Genomic DNA, 18,860 nt, shown 5'->3' with positions numbered 1-18,860 from the left:
TATATATATAAGCATATATATATACACATATAGAGTATAGTTAGTTTTAAATCTTTGGAATAAACTCAATTGTCGTTCTCTCTCTCTTTCTCTCTTTCTTTTTTTTCTTTCTTTCACTCTCTCTTGCTCTCTCTCATGCTTTTATCACGAATGTTACATCATTGTCCCTAAAAGATGGTTTGATTTTGGTCCATATTTCATGCCATATGGGCCAGACATCGTATTTCCCCCCTGTCCCCAAAGTGTTCAGTTGACAGTCACAGTGCTTTGTGAAAACTGTGAGGAAAAACAGCATCTTTCGAGTAAATTCAATCTCTCACTGGAACCAAAGGTTGCAAAATGCTGAGAATTCAAGTGCCAAGGATCCCGGTGACGGCTCTTAAACATCTATTGAGTTTCTTGTTTGTTCTTTTTTCCCCTAAGAGTACAGTTTTACCTCCCAAAACATAAATTAAGGGAAATATTTAACAGTCAATGAGTCAAAACAGTCAAAGAAGGGCAGTTGGCTAATACAGTATAAAAGAGCAGCAACCATTTGTGGACCACGCGCCATTTTGTCTCACTTCTAGACACATCTTGTAGGGATGGTCCCAGAATATACAAAATATACAACCTAATGACCACCTGCCTGCTTGCATAGGCCATTTTTATGGTCCTAAATGCAGTCTTTGGAGTCAGGGCCAGTGCCAAATAGTTTCAAATGCAAGTTAAGTAAGATACATTTTTTTTGTTTTTCTTTTGTAATGAAGACTTCAATCCACTTTGAGCCCACGAAATCATATTATCAATAGGACTGAAGGGTGAGCATGAGACCTCCACTTCTCCTTGATGGTTCACACAGTAGGCCAAAATGGACCTCTAGGTTAGTAATACTTTAGACCAATCATTTGGAAAAGGCTCACTGCTGTATGTAAAATCCAACCCTTCCTTCACCGTTCACACTGTTACATTTTTTCATATAGGAGTGGGCTACAGCATCAACTTGATGAATGGAAAAGGAGGACTTTGATAATTTCTTTAAAAGGCTAACGCTGAATGAAGCCATTGTACTTGGAAGAGGTTCTCGATTTCCCACTCAGAGACTGGAGCAGGATTTTTGGCTTGGGTTTTTTTGTGTGTAAGATGCTTAACAAACATTATCTTTAAATTAAAATGTCTGCAGGTGCTCTTTACACAAACAAAAGTCTAATGTTTGAAATTGGTTAATAGAAGAACATCAAGAAAAAGCAACATAATTCATCACTAAGTCACTGTGGGCTGTGGCTAACATGCTCACATGGTGCGGAAGGAATCCTGTAGTCATTCCTGTGTGGCCAGTCCCAGACCGATATCCAGGTGAAGACAAGGAGTTCTGAAGATCACTTGTTCGTGGAGAAAAGAGAAAAAATGTTTAAGCTTCCAAATAAGCTTTTAAAGTTTTTTGTTCAACAAATAAACAATAAGTCCTAGCTATGGCAATAAGGTGAGGCCTACAGAGATATTAGGTGCTGTTTCTCAGGGGTTTATCCCTTGGCCACTTAGCCATCATGGCAGCAGCTTCCAGAGTCCCTAGTGCATATGTTGTGCAATAGCCAAAACAAAAAGTAAAATAAAAACAACCAACAAAAATATAGTCCTCCGTGAAGTCTACATAAACTCAGGCCAAAAAGAGGATATTTGTGTCACAAGTGTCACTCCACAGTCTACTGCCATTAAGGCCACTGGTATTGACTTAAAAGGATCTCAATAGCTCAGTTCTAGGAAGAAGAACCATAACCAAGACAGATCAAAGTGTCTGTGAGAAGTCTGACGCACTGAACATTAGGAATTCTCAGACAAAGAACAAATGAACCAAGAGGTTAATTTTGGCTACCAAACTGGGATTTGGTTTTCTAGGTCATTGTTTTCCCCCCATCTATTTAAAAAGAAAGTTAGTGCTACAAATATGCAACTTCAAGACGACATATTCTCCGATGGAGTTGCATTGAGAAGCAAGTTAAATAAGCCCCTCCTACTGCCGTCCACCTGCAGGGAAGCCTCCTCCGTTTTCTTTGATTTCCATTGGCAAAAACAGGAAACAAATCCAAGAGGGATGAAGTACTGTAAGCAATTGTTCCTTCTCATTGACTTCATCTCTACACCATTTCCTCGCCTGCATCTTCTCCCATCCAGCTGGGGCAAGGCATAAAGAACCGATGTACGTATTGAAGTATAATTGGGTGCACGACAGTGTGAGCGTGTGGTCTCTGTACAGAGGATTACATGTGATCAAGTTCTCTTCTCCTGCAAGGTAGTGCATTGTAACTTGAGTTCCACTTTCATCTCACAACACTTAGCTCAGATGACATCCATGCCAAGCTGACTGATTTTTAGATGTGTCTCTTCATGTGGAGGGCGAGGTGATCAGACCTGGAAAAACACCTGCAAAATAAAGCAAGTGGGAAATGAAATAAATACAGAATTTGGGAAAACAGGGTTCCTGTTCCTTCCTCCTTATGTACAGGAGGAAATATATATCCAAGTTTAGAGACATTCCTTAGATTATCCATGGATCACCACCAAATCCTGTGTGATTGACCTCTGTGACCACAGATGGCCAACTATCCTGGCTCTTCAGCAGCTAAACAGACTACTCTCCTTCTTTCTCTGTTCCTCTCCCTCCCTCCCTCTTCTTTCACTGAGTCAAACATCAGGGAAGAGTGCTCATCTGTGCACCTGTAGTATAAAATAAAATATTTAAGTATGTGTGTGCATATAAAGAAATAAAATAAAACAAGTCAGTTTTGCTCAAGTACTCAGCAATACCAGTTTAAAAAACCACCAGCTTTCTCAAGTGCCCAGTAGTTGCAACAAGCACTGAAGTACAATGCCAGATTTGAAAGTTGAACTCTCTTTTCTAATTCCAAACTGGAAGGAAAGGTGGTTCAGAATTTGGAGGCTGACAATCCATCAGGCTACATATCTCTCCCTTTCTCTCTGCTGGGAATCTGGGTGGTAATATGTGGATGTTGATGAGCGCTGTCTCCCTGAAGGATGTTGAGAGAAGATAAGGTATTATGCCTATTTTGTAAGAGTGAAAATTGAGAGATAGAGAAGGCAAGGAAATTGTAAATCACACAAGAAGTATAGTAAAACCAGAAAAAAAATGCCAGGACTTCAGCTTTCAACTTCTGTTCTTTATCCACAAAGCCATTTTTCTCCATCTTATAAGAAAATGTAATGTTTTGACATTCTGAACATGTAGATGGATGCTGATGAGACGGACTTAGAGTGGCAACCCTAGAGAACTAGTTGAGTTATAGGGCTGGTCTAAACATGCAGTTAATTGAGAATAAGGTAGGGCATGAATTTGAAATGAAGCATGTATTCTTGATTAACTCCCTCTCTAAAGGCTTATGAATGCCTTCTTCTGAAATGACTTAATCCACTTGGGAAGTGGGTTAAGATACTCAGAATAAAGCACACTTACTCCAGGAAAAGAGCAACCCCACAAAGAGTTAATCAGGAATTAATATTCTAAAACAGCTGCCTTGTAGTAGACATGCTGCAGGGCACTCACAGCAGCAGGAACAGCAGCCCAAATTCCGGCACTTCACAAAGATATTGTCAGAGTGATCAGGGGAATAAGTTCTCAGGAGGACAAGTGTTTTTCTTCTCCGTCATTCAATATATACCCCATTTTATCAAGACTGCCAGTAAGCAAGAATATTTTGTCAACTTCATACCCATTAGAAATGGGATTGAAAGCACCAACCCATTTCACACCCACTGTCACAGTGTCATTAAAGATATGTACGGCACCAGAGAGCAAACTGCAGGACAAACAGGCAGTGGTTCTGAACTGCCTACCCCAAAGCCCCAAAATGGAGCCTGACTGTCAGAGTGGCAGGACTCAGACACTCAGAAATTAAACTTCTACTAGATACTTCAAGTTGAGCACTAAAAAATGGGAGGTTTCCAAGTTCCCTGCAAATCTTGGCTTGTCTTCTTTCCACCCTAAGCCACAAGACACTGGCTTATTTATTTTTACTAATACCAAAAAACATCTATTATAAATATCACACAAACCCCACATATCTGTGGCTTTTGAGAAAACTGGTTTTGTAGGCTCTGAGGGGCACCATGAAAAGCTACTTCCAGAACTGACTTGCCTGGAATGTCTTTTCACTGCCCCACAGATTTAGAGTATAAAAGAGCCACCGATACTGGTCTGAAGAATATCCAAATGGCTTATTGTGAGAATCTGGATAGCTCATACATGGGCAGTGAATGTATTTCCAAGAAACCAGTAGCTGAGTATTTCGTATTTTTCAGAAAGAAGAAGGTAAAAGAATGAATTGAACTCCTCAGTAAAAAAAGCCAAAAAACGAAGATAAAAAAAGGAACACTCAATCTAAAGGCAAACACCCAGAGGATAAACACCCTAAGCAGAGAAAGGCTGAGAAAGAGAACAACTATAAAAATGAAGAGATTTTAAATAGTTAGGGGATCTTTTCTGTCCTGCTGGCAGTATTCCCCTGCACGGGCAATCTATCTGCATCTACACACAGAGATGGGTGATCAAGAGGTGCATTTTTAAGACACAGAAACCTTGTAAGAAGGCAAGTTTTGCAAGAAAAGCTAGATACTCATCTTCTGTGGATGTGCATAGCTCTGCTCAAGTCAGCTGTTCTCTACTGATTTGTAGCAGCTTACAAGGGGGTTAATACCTTCAGAGTGGCAAAAATTAAAAAGAAAGACTTCAAAATAGGACGGAGGCTGCATTCCTCCAAGCTCCTACATGAAGCACAGCGAGACAGACGTGAATCTGACAATGGACACTTGGCTTTCAACACAGCAGGCTCAGCACAGCTAGAATTTTCTAGCCCTAGGGTGCCAAAATACATCCTTGGACCAACATCTCTCTCGTCAGTCTAAACTGAGAAAGCAGCATGCTCCGGCTACAAGGGCTGCCAAAACAAAACAACAGCTTGAGTGGCTGCCAAAAAGACATGCACCAGCTGGCACTTCAGTCTAGGACTAGTCGTAAGACCACCACCCAAGCATGGCTTTTCCTCTCCAATTGTCTCTATTATACATGCAACCCAGGAAAAAGTATGCTGAGTCACAGCACAGCAAGATCTGTTAAAAATGTGGATTCAATACATTGTTTCACATCAGTAATCACAGTATTAGCATCTAGTATATTTTTCGGCCCTAGAATATTTTTATAGCTAATAAAGTGGTACCATATTTGCTAGTTTATAGCTAATAAAATGGTACAATACTAATTCTTCACATTCTCCTGCTGACTAATTTGGTTAGTTCTATCTCTTGGTAAGGCTGGTGGATGTGGACATTTATTTTCATCAATAAAACAATCCCTACAAAATTCTGCAGCTAAATCACACTGCCAAAAAAAGCTATTGGTCAGTGGACACATTTTTTTTTCCTTCTGGGACTACAGGCAGCAGTGGAAGAGGCTCCACAGGATAAGCTGTCAAGAGAAACTCCTTCCTTCACAAATTAAAAAACAGCAGCTTGCTGGTCTCTAGTCCTGCCTGTGAGACAAGACCTTGCTCCACAACTCTGGCTCTACGCTTCTTCCAGTTCAAACACCAGCTCTGCACATTGTACGTGGGCCCATCACAGTCTTCCCCACCATCTCTCCCCCAGACCAGCTCTTCCTAGAAAGGACAGTTTATGCTAGAATAAGATACCCTAATTCTGAAAGTCATACAGTAATGTGTGATACGTAATCCCTGCTCCCAAACATGATTCCTTCCTTTCTCTTTTTGCTCTATCTCCTTAGCAACACAGTACTGTTCGGCACGGAAGCCTCTGCAGGAGAAAGAGGGAAGGTAACTATGATGAGAAGAGAATATATCGCTCAGCCATCTTTCTTACCAGCTGTGGATTCTCCACTGTGGGATGTGTTCATTCCAGCTAAGTGTGCTCTTAGCTTGCTGTCAAAAAGAAAACCACATGTGCACGAGTGCGCACACACACACAGAGGAATATATACCCCAATAGTCTAGCACTAAGCTGCTATCTCCTAAACACATATTTATGCAGAACAAGTGAGTGTCACTACCCAGTCTTCCTCTTCCCCTTGGACAGCTGAGGGCTTGCACTGTGTGAGGAACATAACCCTGTGTTTCTGAAGAGCAAAATTCCTGGGGAATGCTAATAACCAGCACATCCCTGATGTCTGGAAGGCACTAGGGACTTGTACACTGCTTTCCACACTACTTTTGCTGATTCTTCTTTCTCCCCTGCTGCCACCAAACCACACACCATTTGCAGTACATATGGTGCTACTCAAACCAGTGGTAGTTTGCCAGCTATAACTAACAATGTGATCTGTGGGCTGTATGGTGTTGGGATAGGGCTGGGACAGCAGAAGAGAATCACGTCTTCTTATCTCTTTTGCTTTAAAAATTGACCTGTACAAAGAGAATATTTAATATCCCTTTGATGTCAGCCAGAAAGTCAGAGACACAAACACATCTGAAAACAGCCTGAGAAGGGAATTGCAGCCAGACTATGTGCACAACATCCCCTTTCTTTGCTCTTTGAATCACCACTTTCATGCTCTGATTGCCAAGGTATGGCCTTCACCTCTGAACAACAGGCATATGTTTTGTGCTACATCAGTGTTGTTAAAAGAACTCCAAAGGCTCCTTAAAGTGTAGCAAGACTGGATGTCTGAGGGAGTGACCACTACTCCTGTCAATAATGGTGGGTGCAATAAAGGGTAGCAGTTCAAATATGGAGAAACTGTTCTCCAGCTGGGAACCCTGGCTCAGGAAGAAGGGTCTTTAACATTAAAAGTCTGCCTAAACAGCTAAGGACAAATTTAGGCACATGTTTCAGTGCTTGCTTGAGGTGACATCTGCAATAGTGGTTAGTAGAGAGATCTGTGAATGAGAAAAGAAGGAAAAATAGTGGGATGGCAGAGTGGGCCGAAAGAAGAACAGGCAGGCACTCCATGAGCTTGCACAACTGACTGGGAGAGTAAAGACAAATCTGTCCTCTACCACCACACACAGATGGTATGTGCATGGAGTTTAACAGTACACAATGCCCAGCACTCTTAACTTATTAATAAGTATTTTTCCTTCATCTACAGATTCAGCTGAAGAGCAGAAAATGCATTAGATGATTGCAGGAATATATCTCTTAACTGCAGTGACTGAGTTGGCTGCCAAAGAAAAAACCTAGGTAGGAAGGGATAATAGTAGAGGGGGATGAATGAATACTTAACAAAGGGCTGAAAGAGACTGAGGAGTTGAAAATACTGACTGTATTTCTTTAGACCTGTGCTCAGAATATTGTCTGTCCTGACACAGAAACCCTAGGGCTTTGTGTGCATGTGTGTGTGCATGTGTGTGTTTGTGGGGCCAGGATGGTTAGTTTGTTCTTCAGAGGAAAGAAAAGAGAAAGGCAATGCTTTACATTTAAAACGGAGAACATAACTGTTTTTCTTCACAGAGGTGCTTATACAAAAGCAGAACTCCACAGGTCCCTACTTGGCTTATCCTGTCCCCCATTCTGAGCAAACAAAAAATAATCCAGGGATAAAACAAAAGATAATCCAAGAGGAAGCCCTCCATGGGGGAAGGGAGACGGGAAGAGGGGAGACAAGGGCAGAAGAGCACTTAAGGAGATGAAGCTCTTGGAAAGGCAGGATGTGAAAATGATCAAATTTCCTTCCCATAAAAGGATGGGGTCCCTTGTTTATGTCCCACACATCCTCTCTCCACGCATGTTCTCTGCTGCTCTGGTGTACCCAGAGGCTTCCTAGAGCCTTTATTGTATTACAAAATGTTTCCTTATCAGAGCAGAGAACCTTAGTGCTGCATTAAAAAGATGGGTAATTTTCTTAAGCCTCTTTTAAAAATATATATAAATAGGATTAGCTGGATAACATGTTCAGATGCAAGCACATTATTTGATTACTCAATAGTGGATCCAGGTTTCACCCAGGGCACTGCCAGTCTCCAGCTGGGGGGGTACAAGGGGGAGAAGTGCTCATTGTTCGATCTTGTCAGTGCTGTCAAGAGTCATTACAGGGGTAATTGCTTTTGCTCCACCCTAATTTCTTATCAATTGGGATCGGGGATGGGGAGGAGGGTATTCTTTTGGTTTTGTTTCTAAATTCAAAGAACCCAGCTTTCAAAAATGCTCAGCACCAAGCAAGGATGACCAGATTTTTCAGACGAGTTCATCATTCATTCAAGCAGCTAAAGCAGTGAGGACTGCAAAAAGCAATCAGCAGTGAGCGGCAGCAACCATGGCTCTCACTGAGAGCTGCTGGGTGCTCAGCTCACCAGGCAAAACTGGCTTCTCACTTCTGAGTGCCCAGAGGAGGACTGTTGCATGACAGGCTCTTCAGGAACCTTGGCTCTGGGCACCTGTCAGGCTCTTAAATCTGGGCCCACACAGAATGAAGGTGCAGAGTATTTCCCACATCAAACAGATGTCAAGGGTGAGATTTAAAACTGTAGGAAAAGATTGGCTAATTAGCAGGAATGTGCAGAGATCACTGATCCTACACAAAACAACCCCATGAACTTGAATTGTAAGATGTGCCTAAATCACTCTTGTGCTTTTGAAAATTATGCCCTTTGCTGTCTTTTATTGACTCTCCCCTGTTACATCTGGGGAAGCATGGAGCCCTGGACTTAGCGGTAAGTGAAGACAATGATCATACAGAAATTAAGTGCTTTTTTCCTAGAGGTTTCTTATAGATTTGAGGCACTTGTGGCACAACTCCCTCCCACTCTGTCATACATCCACATACTTGTGGGGCCCACTGGTTCTGTGAAGCCCACCCTGCCAAAATGCAGGCAGCCAGCAGTGGTGTTTGGGGTAGTCCTTGACGCAGAGCAAACAGAGGGAGGTCTGCCTTTGTGAGGGCACCAGGCTTATAGGACCAGGAGACGGAAAGCTGTGGAGATGCTTTGTTGAGAGGTCCATCACTGAAGTGGTCTAGGGCCCTCTGGGTGTCTTTTCTGCTTTAAGAGTGTTGACAAGAGCTGCCCTGTGGACTGAGTCTTGTGCCCACAACTGACACCAGCAGGTTTCAGTCAGACCTACACCCGGTCCCACATCTTTCTCTGTGCTGTGGGATGGAAACAGCTTAGGCTGCTTAGTAAGTATTTGCCCCTCTGCCAGTCTGCCTGGCCACTCAGGCAGAGAGGACAGGGCCAGAGCGGAGGGGCCCTCCTTGGCTCAGGGATTGAGGCACTGGGAAAGGAGGCCAGAAGGGGCCTCTCTGCTTGGAGCCAGGTCTCTTGTCTCGGGGAGCTGGTGGCTCCATGCCACTCACAAAGTCCACATGTTGCTTGAACACCGTGTTAGGCAGCTGCATTACCTGTCACAATGGTTGCATTTAAAGGGCTTTGCACCCGTGTGCTTTCTGTAATGCCTCGTGAGCTCGTCGCTCCGTGCAAAACGCCACTCGCACCCTTCCCACGAGCACTTGTAAGGCTTCTCACCTGCAGAGGGGAGGAGAGAACAGTCAGCGTGGCAGTAGGATTACTGAGCACTCAACTTGCAAGCTGTGTGTCCTCCCACCTACGCCTCTGCCCATTCAGGCAGGTTAGCCCGTCACACAATTCATGGCCAGTGTGGGATGGAAACAACTTAGGGCTTATGATGAATTGTACTGAGGATGGATCTAGCCCAAATTTTACTGCTGGTAAAATACTTGCACAACATTATATTCCAGTTCTAACAAAACCAGTCAATTACTCTTCAAAGAAGCCCTCAGAACGTCCCCAAATGCCTGCCCTGCTGTGTGGCTGGAGCCTGATTTTCAGCCAGCTTTTCAGCTCACTCTACCCTTGCCAGATGAATTACTGTGGTACCTGTGAGTGGCTGTACTAACATCTGAACACACTGCAGGTGTGCACCACTCCAGAGTGACCACCACTACTGCATTGCATGCTTTACCCCAGCTGCCATTTACCTCCCCATGTGGCCAGAGTCACTTCTGTTCCCCTCAAGCTTTCACGCCCACTGCCCCCTAGGACTGCACCTTCTTTAGTTGCTTCTGACAACAAAAACTGTTCCTTGGTTCAAGAAACTATGCATCAGGACAGTGACTGCGAGAGGAGAAATGTTTTCTTCTTTAAATCAGATGGTCCTTCAGGCTTTTTGCACTACACCTTTCCCAGCCATTATTCTGCCCCAAAATATTAACCATACCACTGAAGGTGGTCAAACGGTGCAGTGTTAAAACAGGAGAGATTCTGGTCTGTTATGTTCATGTCTACCTATCTTCTAATGCAAACCAGTCTCTGCGGATCAAAGTCTGCCATGGTGTAACATCCGTGGAGTCATTAACGCCTTCTGATGAAGAATTCCAAGGTCTCATGCCTCCTCTTTTCCTATTCAGTGTACATGTATTCGTGTGCATGCAAATTTATCATCTGCCCCCCAGAACACATGCTGTAGTGCATCTCCTCCCGTATGAACTCCATGTCACTTCCCCACGCAGTCAGCACTGTATGGGTGCATTAGAAGAGGAGAGAGTTGAGATAAAATGCAAATAAGAAATCACTTTCACTACGAAGCTTCTAACCTGGGTATTATAAACAGAGAAGGGATTATTACTTATTTACTTTTTCTTAAAATTGCTAAGAAGGTGATCTTAAAAAACCCACCACTGACCAAACTGAAGTTGCAGTCTGTATGATTTCTCTATGCCAGTCACGTGAAACAATCACTTGGCCACAGCAGACAAATTTCTCAGTGCAGAGACGCAGATTTCTATATTTAGTATGTCTATTCAGCAAGTAAAGGAGTGAGATCTGATTATGGGAGACCTATGTATTTCAAGGTGACAAATTGGAGAGGCCAAAAGAGCAGGAAAAGTGAAAAGGGCAAGAGAATTGCGTCAAAGTACATTTTAAAAAAAGCTGTTCTCTGGTGAGTGAGTTTCTGCAGACTTCTTATTGCACTAGCAGCTCTGCTTCACAGAGAACAGCAGAGTGGGCTGAGACATTAACTGGAGTTGAGCCATTTTACTGGCCTCTGAGAAGTTTCTTTGGCTCAGTAGCTCAATTAAAAGATTCACTAGGGTGAAGCAATGAAGAGGGGCAGCAGCCGGCAAGACTTTGCCAAAATATCCATTTGTCCCTCAGTCCCTGAATGCCAAAAGGCCAGCCTGAATGTCTCTGTTTGTGTGCCACAGTCCAGCATGGGAAAATGCCCAACAGGACAATGGACTGAGCCAACAATAACACCACCCCACTTAGATTGTGCCTGCCTGGTCATCTCTGCAGACTTGCCTTTTGTTCTTTTTTTCTTTTAATAGGACTTCTTCAGGGGGAAAAAAAAAAGCAAGAAACTTCTTGTTAGTGAGCCAAGTGCTGGTGTCTTGTTTCTGGGCTGGTTACTCAACTGTATGTAATTCAAACATTGTCACCAGTGCTGGCCCCAGAACTACAGTTGCAGTGCTCTCCCCCACCAGCCCTTGACATCCTACCTGGCATACTGCATCTGCTCTCCCTTTCTCAGAGAAAAGGGATTTCCCCAGCCCTGGTCATGTCGATGATGGCGCACCAGTTTTGCCTGAACAGCTCATGCACTATATTTAAAAGCTGTCAGTAAACAATCCTCAATGATAATTCAGCTTCCTCAGTTCTCTGACGCTCTCTAGTGCCTACCTTAGAGTGGAGACAGCAAGGCAGATAAACCGCCTTGCAGTGCATGTTTGCTACACAAGCTGTAAAGCAAACGCAGAAGACGGCTGCTCAGCCAAATCTGGTAGGTACAGCCAGTCTGAAGGATACAGTTGCCTACAGAGCAGAAGGGTGAAGGAAAAACATCCTGGGCTTTCTGTGAAACAAGGGCTATTAGGACCGAAGCCGAGTTTGGCTTGTTAACATTTGTCAAGAGTTTTGAAAATGTACAGTGCTATATATAGGTTACGAGAGACAGAAATGCCAAGCATGATTACTGGTAAACCCAGGGGATGCCACATATCTCTGTTACTTGCTGCAGGGGCTCCTCTCTCCAGTGTTCCTGGTCTGGCATTGCACAGCCCTGAGCTGAGTTTGTTTTCAGATGCTTTTCCTCTGTAACTCAAGCCCCGTTCCACAAAATGTCAGACACTACCTCTTTGTGCTCCAGACAGCATGCTGGCGTACATTGTTCCACACAGCACAAGATAAACGCAAAGGAGCACGATGACCTTTAAAGCCATGTCAGACGGCTCCTTGACCCAGCGACCTCAAAGAGGTTAGATTTCCTGCCCTCCTGCAGCTACTCAAAAACATGAGAGGGCAGGAGGAGAGAGACCTCCGTATCTCTGCACGTGAAGACTAGGAACAAACTGCTTCTTTAATGGCTGCTTTCACCTTACCCAAAAATGAAATGAAAGCATGTCTTGCCGAGATGCACATATGTAGGAAGCATGGGAACGGAGAAGGGGGGGAGGGTCCTCCTACCTCACTACTGGCAACGGCAGGGAGAAGAAATGGGAAAGATCCTTTCCATGTGCCAGGCTGCTCTTCTGTTGTTGCAGAGGATTAGCAATAGTAAAAGGATAGATGGTGAAATCCTCCTCTGCTGAAGGCAATGGCAAAACTCCCACTCACTTCTACAGGGCCAGGATCTCCCCCTTTTTAACAAATTAATTATAAGCTTCAAAATCCAATTAAAAACAGGAACATCACGGAGCTGTGCCACACTGACTTTTTTCAGGCTCTAATTCCTCAAAATTAATAACCTTAAAACTCGTGCCTGCGAGCCACTCCCAGGAAGGAGGCTCTACTCCTTAAGTCACCTTTATTCAACACAAGGATCTGTGCAGTGCTTAAACAAATCCATAAATCCACATTTACACAAATGCACTCAACGGAGGAGCCAATGCATATCCAAAAAGAAGCCAATACCCAGATATGCAGCTGTTAAATACTCAGCTGTTTCAGTTCAGAACGTGCTCGACACTGTGGGGCTGGTTCAGCTTTCACGCATCCGCAAATGCACCTGGGAAGGGCAGGCAGCCAGCAATGCAGACACACATTCAAGCAGTGAATTATGCAATTTTCTGAGATGAACACTAGTGTTAAAACAATGTACCATTTGCTTATGGAAAATCTTCTAGAACTGACCCAGAATAGTGGCTTTCAGCTTTTTCCATATTTTTCCCTGGGAGGTGGAGATGGCTAGCTAGTGATTTCAAGCTTGCCGACCACATTCCAGTTTCCTTGGGCAGCATGTGCATCAGAGAGCAGTGCAGCACAGTAAAGGAGAGCTGCAGAGTGAAACAGTGGGTACGCAGGACCCAACATCCTCACTGCGTGCGTTTGAAGAGTGTTATTTCTGGCTAGCCGCAGCCTGGTCTTGTGGCCTGAGCCCATCCGTAGGTCAAGTGTGCCAGCGGTGTACTTGCAGAGCACCTCTTGGGACAGGCCATCGAAACCATGCTTGCACTCCGGCCAGGCTGAACCAAAGCACAGCGAACAGGGGCAACCAGAAGACTCACCTCAAAAGGGGACACTTGATCACCAGAAAACACCCACATGGACACACCCTTAGCTGCTCACTGAGGATCCCCGAGAAGCAGCCTGCGCATGCCTGCGAGCTCACAGAGCACCGTGCTGAAACCTACTGATCTAGAAGGACCTTATGATCAGAAAAGTTAGTGGTACAGAAACGCTATTAGCCCTTCAGATATGCTTTAGGGTTTCAGTCCATTGTGACTGCATACTTCTGTGAAGCAGCCTCTCTTCACTGTGGCTCTGTCCTATGGTCCATAGCCCATTTTAATCTCTTCATCTTCCTGGACAATATTTTCATACCCTGAGACTGGGGTACTTGGGGAATAGGCTTGCTGTTTCATTTCCATCTACGGCACATCACACAACCTAGCTCTTCTTCTAAAAGTACCTCCAAAGCACACTTCAGTACAGTCTGGCCCTCCATTCTCTTTATTTCATACAGCCTGGTCCAATCTTTAACTGGAGGACAAAGACCTTTGCAAATTTATGGGAAGCATGCAAAAGTGAAGCTAGAATTTGTAAGTCATAACAGAAATCCATCAGACTTTGGCAGCCCTGAAATCGGGTCACTATTCCTTTGGTGACTAAGACAAATGCAAGACTAAATATTAGGCACCTAGTTACAAAAATAAACAAATGACGGGTATAGCTTTCTCTTGAAAGCCAAAAATTTATCATTTGAAAATACGAAAGAGCCAAGCACACAATCCCAGCAACACTACTGCGGTAAACAGACACCAGGTTCCCAGCAAAACATGATTGATAGAGCTGGGCTGGTTCTGTGATGGAGACACCGCACTGGTCCTCGGGACTTCTCCCTCCATTTTCTAGCCTCTGGCAGTCTTGGTGAGTTTCGCCTCGCACAGCCTTAGATATTGAATGCCATCATCTGAAATAGCCACCTATGGCCCTTTTTCAAGTTGATGGGGAGGCAAAGGTATGTGCAGAGTGTGACACATCAGACCCCAGCCAGACTGGAATCGGAGGTGAATTTCTCTCCTTTGATGGTACAGGGGACTAGGCAAGCAGCTCAGCTGCAGCCAGCTGTATCTTTGCTCTCTAGGCACAAAACAGAGAACATCAGGTTTTCTCTCCAACACATACTTAATTGTAAATGCTATACAAGCCTTTGCAATAAATATTCCTTCACAAAACACAGCAGTGGGGATGTTGTCTCTTCTCAAAATCCAGAGACTCCCTGTCCTTGCCGCCTACATCCCGCAGGCACCCTCTAAGTCCCAGGGATATTTCTTTTGTAGGAGTAAGGCAGCATTTGCTACAGACATCTCACAGTGGTGTTTCAACACAGACTGATTAGTAGAAACATTAGGTTACACGATGCAGAGGTGCATAACCGAGATCAGCTGAGGACACTGTTATGATCACAAAAGTACAGCGCACAATGGACGCTGGGCATGTTATACATCTCCTATCTGCATTATTTAGCCCCAAGGTTAAAAAGTCATGAGTCCAGTCTCCCACAGAAATAATGAGATTTTAAAGAAGAAAATAATATTTAGAGATCATTTGCTTTCTGCTTTGTAGATAACCTAGGGCCATGATTTTAAACTTCTCTTTGCAGCCCTGCAGGCTAGAAACATTATGAAATACAGAGAAAGGAGTTTGCTCTCTGTTCCCTGGATTTCAAGAGCAGGGACTTTAAGAAAACCCTCCAGATTTTGGGATGTGCACGATAAGATCACAGAGTTGGCAATGCTGTGGGGTGAAATCCTGGCTCCATCAAAGCCATTGGAAAAATGCCCATTAAGGCTTGAGTTTCACCCTGTATCTTTACAGAATTAAAAGTAAACGAAGATATTATGATTATCCATCCATCTCTATTTCGTCATCCCTCCCCTGCACCCCACCTTAAATACCACACCACAAACATATGTCAATTACAGTGCACTTAGTAAAACAATCAAGTAGTTTAAGCCCACAGTCCTGCAGTGAACTTCAGAGGAGAATCACAGTCAAAATCCTTGCTGGTATCTCTCCATGGTACAGGAGAGGTACAGGCTAAAACATGGTACAGTCGTGGGACTCCTTTTGTCAGTATGATTGATTTAGCAAAAAATGCTTAAAGAAACTGAGGGAAAAAATTGCAAATCCTGTCTGTATACACATTTTGAAGGCCATTCAAGTAAGATATTTGTTATACTATGTTTTAAGAGCTCCTTAATATCATGCTACATAACTACATAAAACTAGCACGCAAAAGTGTCTTTAGAAAACAACAGAAGCACCTCCTTAAAAATCACCACATGTTCTAATCCACTGTGAATTATTTACATATAGTTTCAGGATCCAAAAAAAAGGTTTTATGAGAGAAACACAAAACATTTCCTTCCTTTTTAAAATCTATGATTTAAAAACTATTCAAAATGAAACTGGTTCTAAAAGCCTCAATGGCTAAAAATATGTATTGAAAGACAGCTTTAGCTACGCTTGCTCCAAGACTGGTGTTCCTGGAGAACCAGACAATCTGCAAGTTACAACTGAAAAAGGAATTAAATGCAAGATTTCTCGCCTGGATTTCTCCTATAAGGAAGCTCTGGGGGCCTGAGCCATGCAAAGAAGAGTGTGAAGAATCAATGGCTTTTTAAGAGAGTGTTTTAATGACTTTCCTCACCGCCCTTTCTGAGAAATCCTTTTGGGACCTGTTGTTCCCGGGCTGGTGACTGGGACCGTGCTGCTGCAGAGAGCAGCGGTGTCACTGTGGGGTGACCCAAGGCATCCTTCAAAGGCCGGTGCCCATGGGGATGCCGTCGGTGCAGACGCAAGTCGCTCAGAAATGCCAGAAGCCGGTGCGGTTTTCGGTGAGAAGCAGCCCCCCCAGATCGCCTTGCAGAGAAACACCAGGCAGGCATTCGTATTTGCTTTGCAGTTTATTACGGAAGTCTGCCACAGCACAATGGGATGCCTAATGTGGAACATCACGTTAACAATATTTTATATTTATGTAGCACTCTTCGTCTCCAAGGGTCCCTGAGAGCTTTACAAGCTACATACATGGCATACCAATGAAGCTGAGCCATAATTCTTTTAATTAGCTGAACATCAGCACACAGCACATGGCACAACAGAAAACATTACTGGTCACTCCTCTCTTCCTATGGAAAGAGCTATGTGATAATTAATAGAAGCATGTTGCAGAAGGACAATCAGTTTTAAGGACTCCTGAAAAAATGTAATCTAACCAGACGGGTCTCCTTAACACCCATGCCTGTCCTCCCTCATTACATATGCACACTTTGTCAAATATGAGACACAGAAGAGGAGTAGCCCAAGACCTGCTCCTTGTTAAATATCCCCACTCTCACACTAGATTCATGGCTCAGGCAGCTGCACTGCTCGTGAGGTTACAGAAAAGCTAGTGAGCAGCTGCAGTTCAGCGCACAACAACATCACCCTCTTTTTAAGATTAATAAGTTCATTTCTTTAGCAAAAAGGAAGAGCAGGCTATTTAATACACACATCCTCTGGAGATCAATGCTAACATCTAAGCGTATGTGCGTGCAACCCATCAACCAGTAAAACTAATTACAAAAATCAATTTCAGATACTTTTCTGAGCCTTTCATTCCTCAATATACTCCTAATTGATTTTTGTCAGAGAATAGAAAGCCTAATTATTATTTTTATTATTACAAAGGAATGCAAGGGGGGGGCAGTGGTCAGTGCTTAAGTGGCTCACCAATGGTTTCTACCCAAAAAGAGGAAAAAGAAAAAAAAAAAAAAAAGGCATTTTATTCACAGTTTTGCCACCTGCTGGAAAGATGGAAAAGCCTTTGAAAGGGTGACAAAGCACAAGAGAAAAGCTGGCAGGAGACAGTATGGGGCAGAAGAGGAATGTGACAGGATTGTGAAATACACAATGTGAGAAGGTTGTACCTATTTTTAGATGGGCAGGGATGATCAAGTGTAAAAGCAGTACATTTCCATGAACTATGTACAGCTCTTTTCATCCAAAAAGGTCAGCAGTGCCCTTATAGAGAGATGGCTCTGATCATGTCTATATTAGAGATGGGGGGAAAGAGGTTAAGAACCAGACCCAATGTCCAATCAGTCTTTCTACAAACTTCAAAGCTCCAGATTAGCCCCTAAGGGCCGTGCCAAAGCTTGTCTACCAAGCCAGCAGCAGTCTTCGGCACGTAGCCATTCAGGACACGAAAAGAAATGAATTTTTGCAGCATTATGTCTTACACACACGCAAGCACCTAACACACATCCGCAAAGCCCACTTGCCTAGCTGAAAAGCAGAGAAAAGCAAAGCGTGTAGCACCATTCAAAGAAATGGAAATTTTCCATCTTCTGCTCTACTTAGGAGGACGCATTTAACGAGTGCCTGTTGCCATACACGCTGAGCACCAAAGGTGGGGAGGAACACCTGGGTCTATGCAAGACTCCCACCGAGAGCGATGAAGCCTTCAAAACGCTGTTCCCCTTTCAGCCCCCTTCTCCGCAGCTCCCCTCCGAAGGCAGCGCCTGGCTGGCAGGGAGCAGGGCCGGGGGACGGATGGCGGCGCCAGCCCGGGCGCACAACCCGCGCTTCTGCCCCATTAATTGCCGGCACGGCCTCCCCCAGCCCCGGGCCCTGGGGACGGCAGCAGAGCGGCAGGCCCAGGCAGGCACCCGGCAGCAACACCAGCAGCAAAACTACCCAATTAAGCCTCCAGAAGGGGGGGGGGGAGAATTAAAAAAAAAAAGAGAGAGAAGAAGGAAAAAATAAGGATGGAGTTGCTTGGCAACAGGAGGGCAGAAGCAGCTGTGCAGCAGGTCGGGCCGGTACCCAGGCGGCGGGCTGGCCCATTAGCACCCCGCACCTCACGCATGTCGCGCCGGGGTCTCCTAGTAACCGCCTGCGCACGCCGGGCTGTTGCGCGCTTCCCCTCCTCTCCTCCTGTTTCTCCCCACCACGCGAGGCACCGCTGTTTGCCCTAATTACACATTCGCTGCTGCTTCAAGCTGCCATTACTTTGGTCCCCAGAGGAGCGGCAAGAACTTTAAAAAAAATCTCCTCTAATAAGGGCTTTTAGTTTCAGATTCAGGGGAGCTCTGCGAGCTCAAAGATGCAAGGCAAGGTGGCAGTGGCAGAAGGAACAGATGAAAAAGGAAAAAAATTCAGCAGCTCCCCGGGTCAGATTTTTCCAGGACCGTGAAATATATTTTTTCCCTCTGTTTTTTGTAAGTTATCCCAGAGGGTGAACAACGGAGACAGCCCTTTATGGGACACGGTGCATATTTACATAATCTGGAGCAGCGTATCAAAGATGTGCTCTTTGCACACCCACGTTATAGGCCAAGAGTTTCTGACAAATTCCAGGCAAAATATAAAGGCAAATATTCCAGGCACAAAATAAAACACATGTATCAGGGACTAGAA

General features: G+C 44.3%; 1 protein-coding gene across 2 annotated transcripts in view; it reads right to left on the bottom strand.

The window, feature by feature from the left end:
* Positions 1-2,348: 2,348 nt before the first annotated feature.
* The window catches only part of KLF7 (Kruppel-like factor 7 (ubiquitous)), a 56,429-nt gene continuing 39,917 nt past the window's right edge, over positions 2,349-18,860 (bottom strand). For both annotated transcript variants that reach the window (XM_010565080.1, XM_010565071.1), the window contains 2 exons: positions 9,338-9,461; positions 2,349-2,400 (listed from right to left, as the gene is read on the bottom strand). In XM_010565080.1, the coding sequence (XP_010563382.1) occupies positions 2,349-2,400; positions 9,338-9,461 (176 nt within the window). The remainder of the gene's footprint in view (positions 2,401-9,337; positions 9,462-18,860) is intronic.

Source organism: Haliaeetus leucocephalus, unplaced genomic scaffold (assembly GCF_000737465.1).
Source record: "Haliaeetus leucocephalus isolate CR32 unplaced genomic scaffold, Haliaeetus_leucocephalus-4.0 Scaffold1, whole genome shotgun sequence".
Lineage (NCBI taxonomy): Eukaryota > Metazoa > Chordata > Aves > Accipitriformes > Accipitridae > Haliaeetus > Haliaeetus leucocephalus.
Note: the sequence above shows the minus strand (reverse complement) of the source record. Positions and strands in the feature narration are given on the sequence as shown.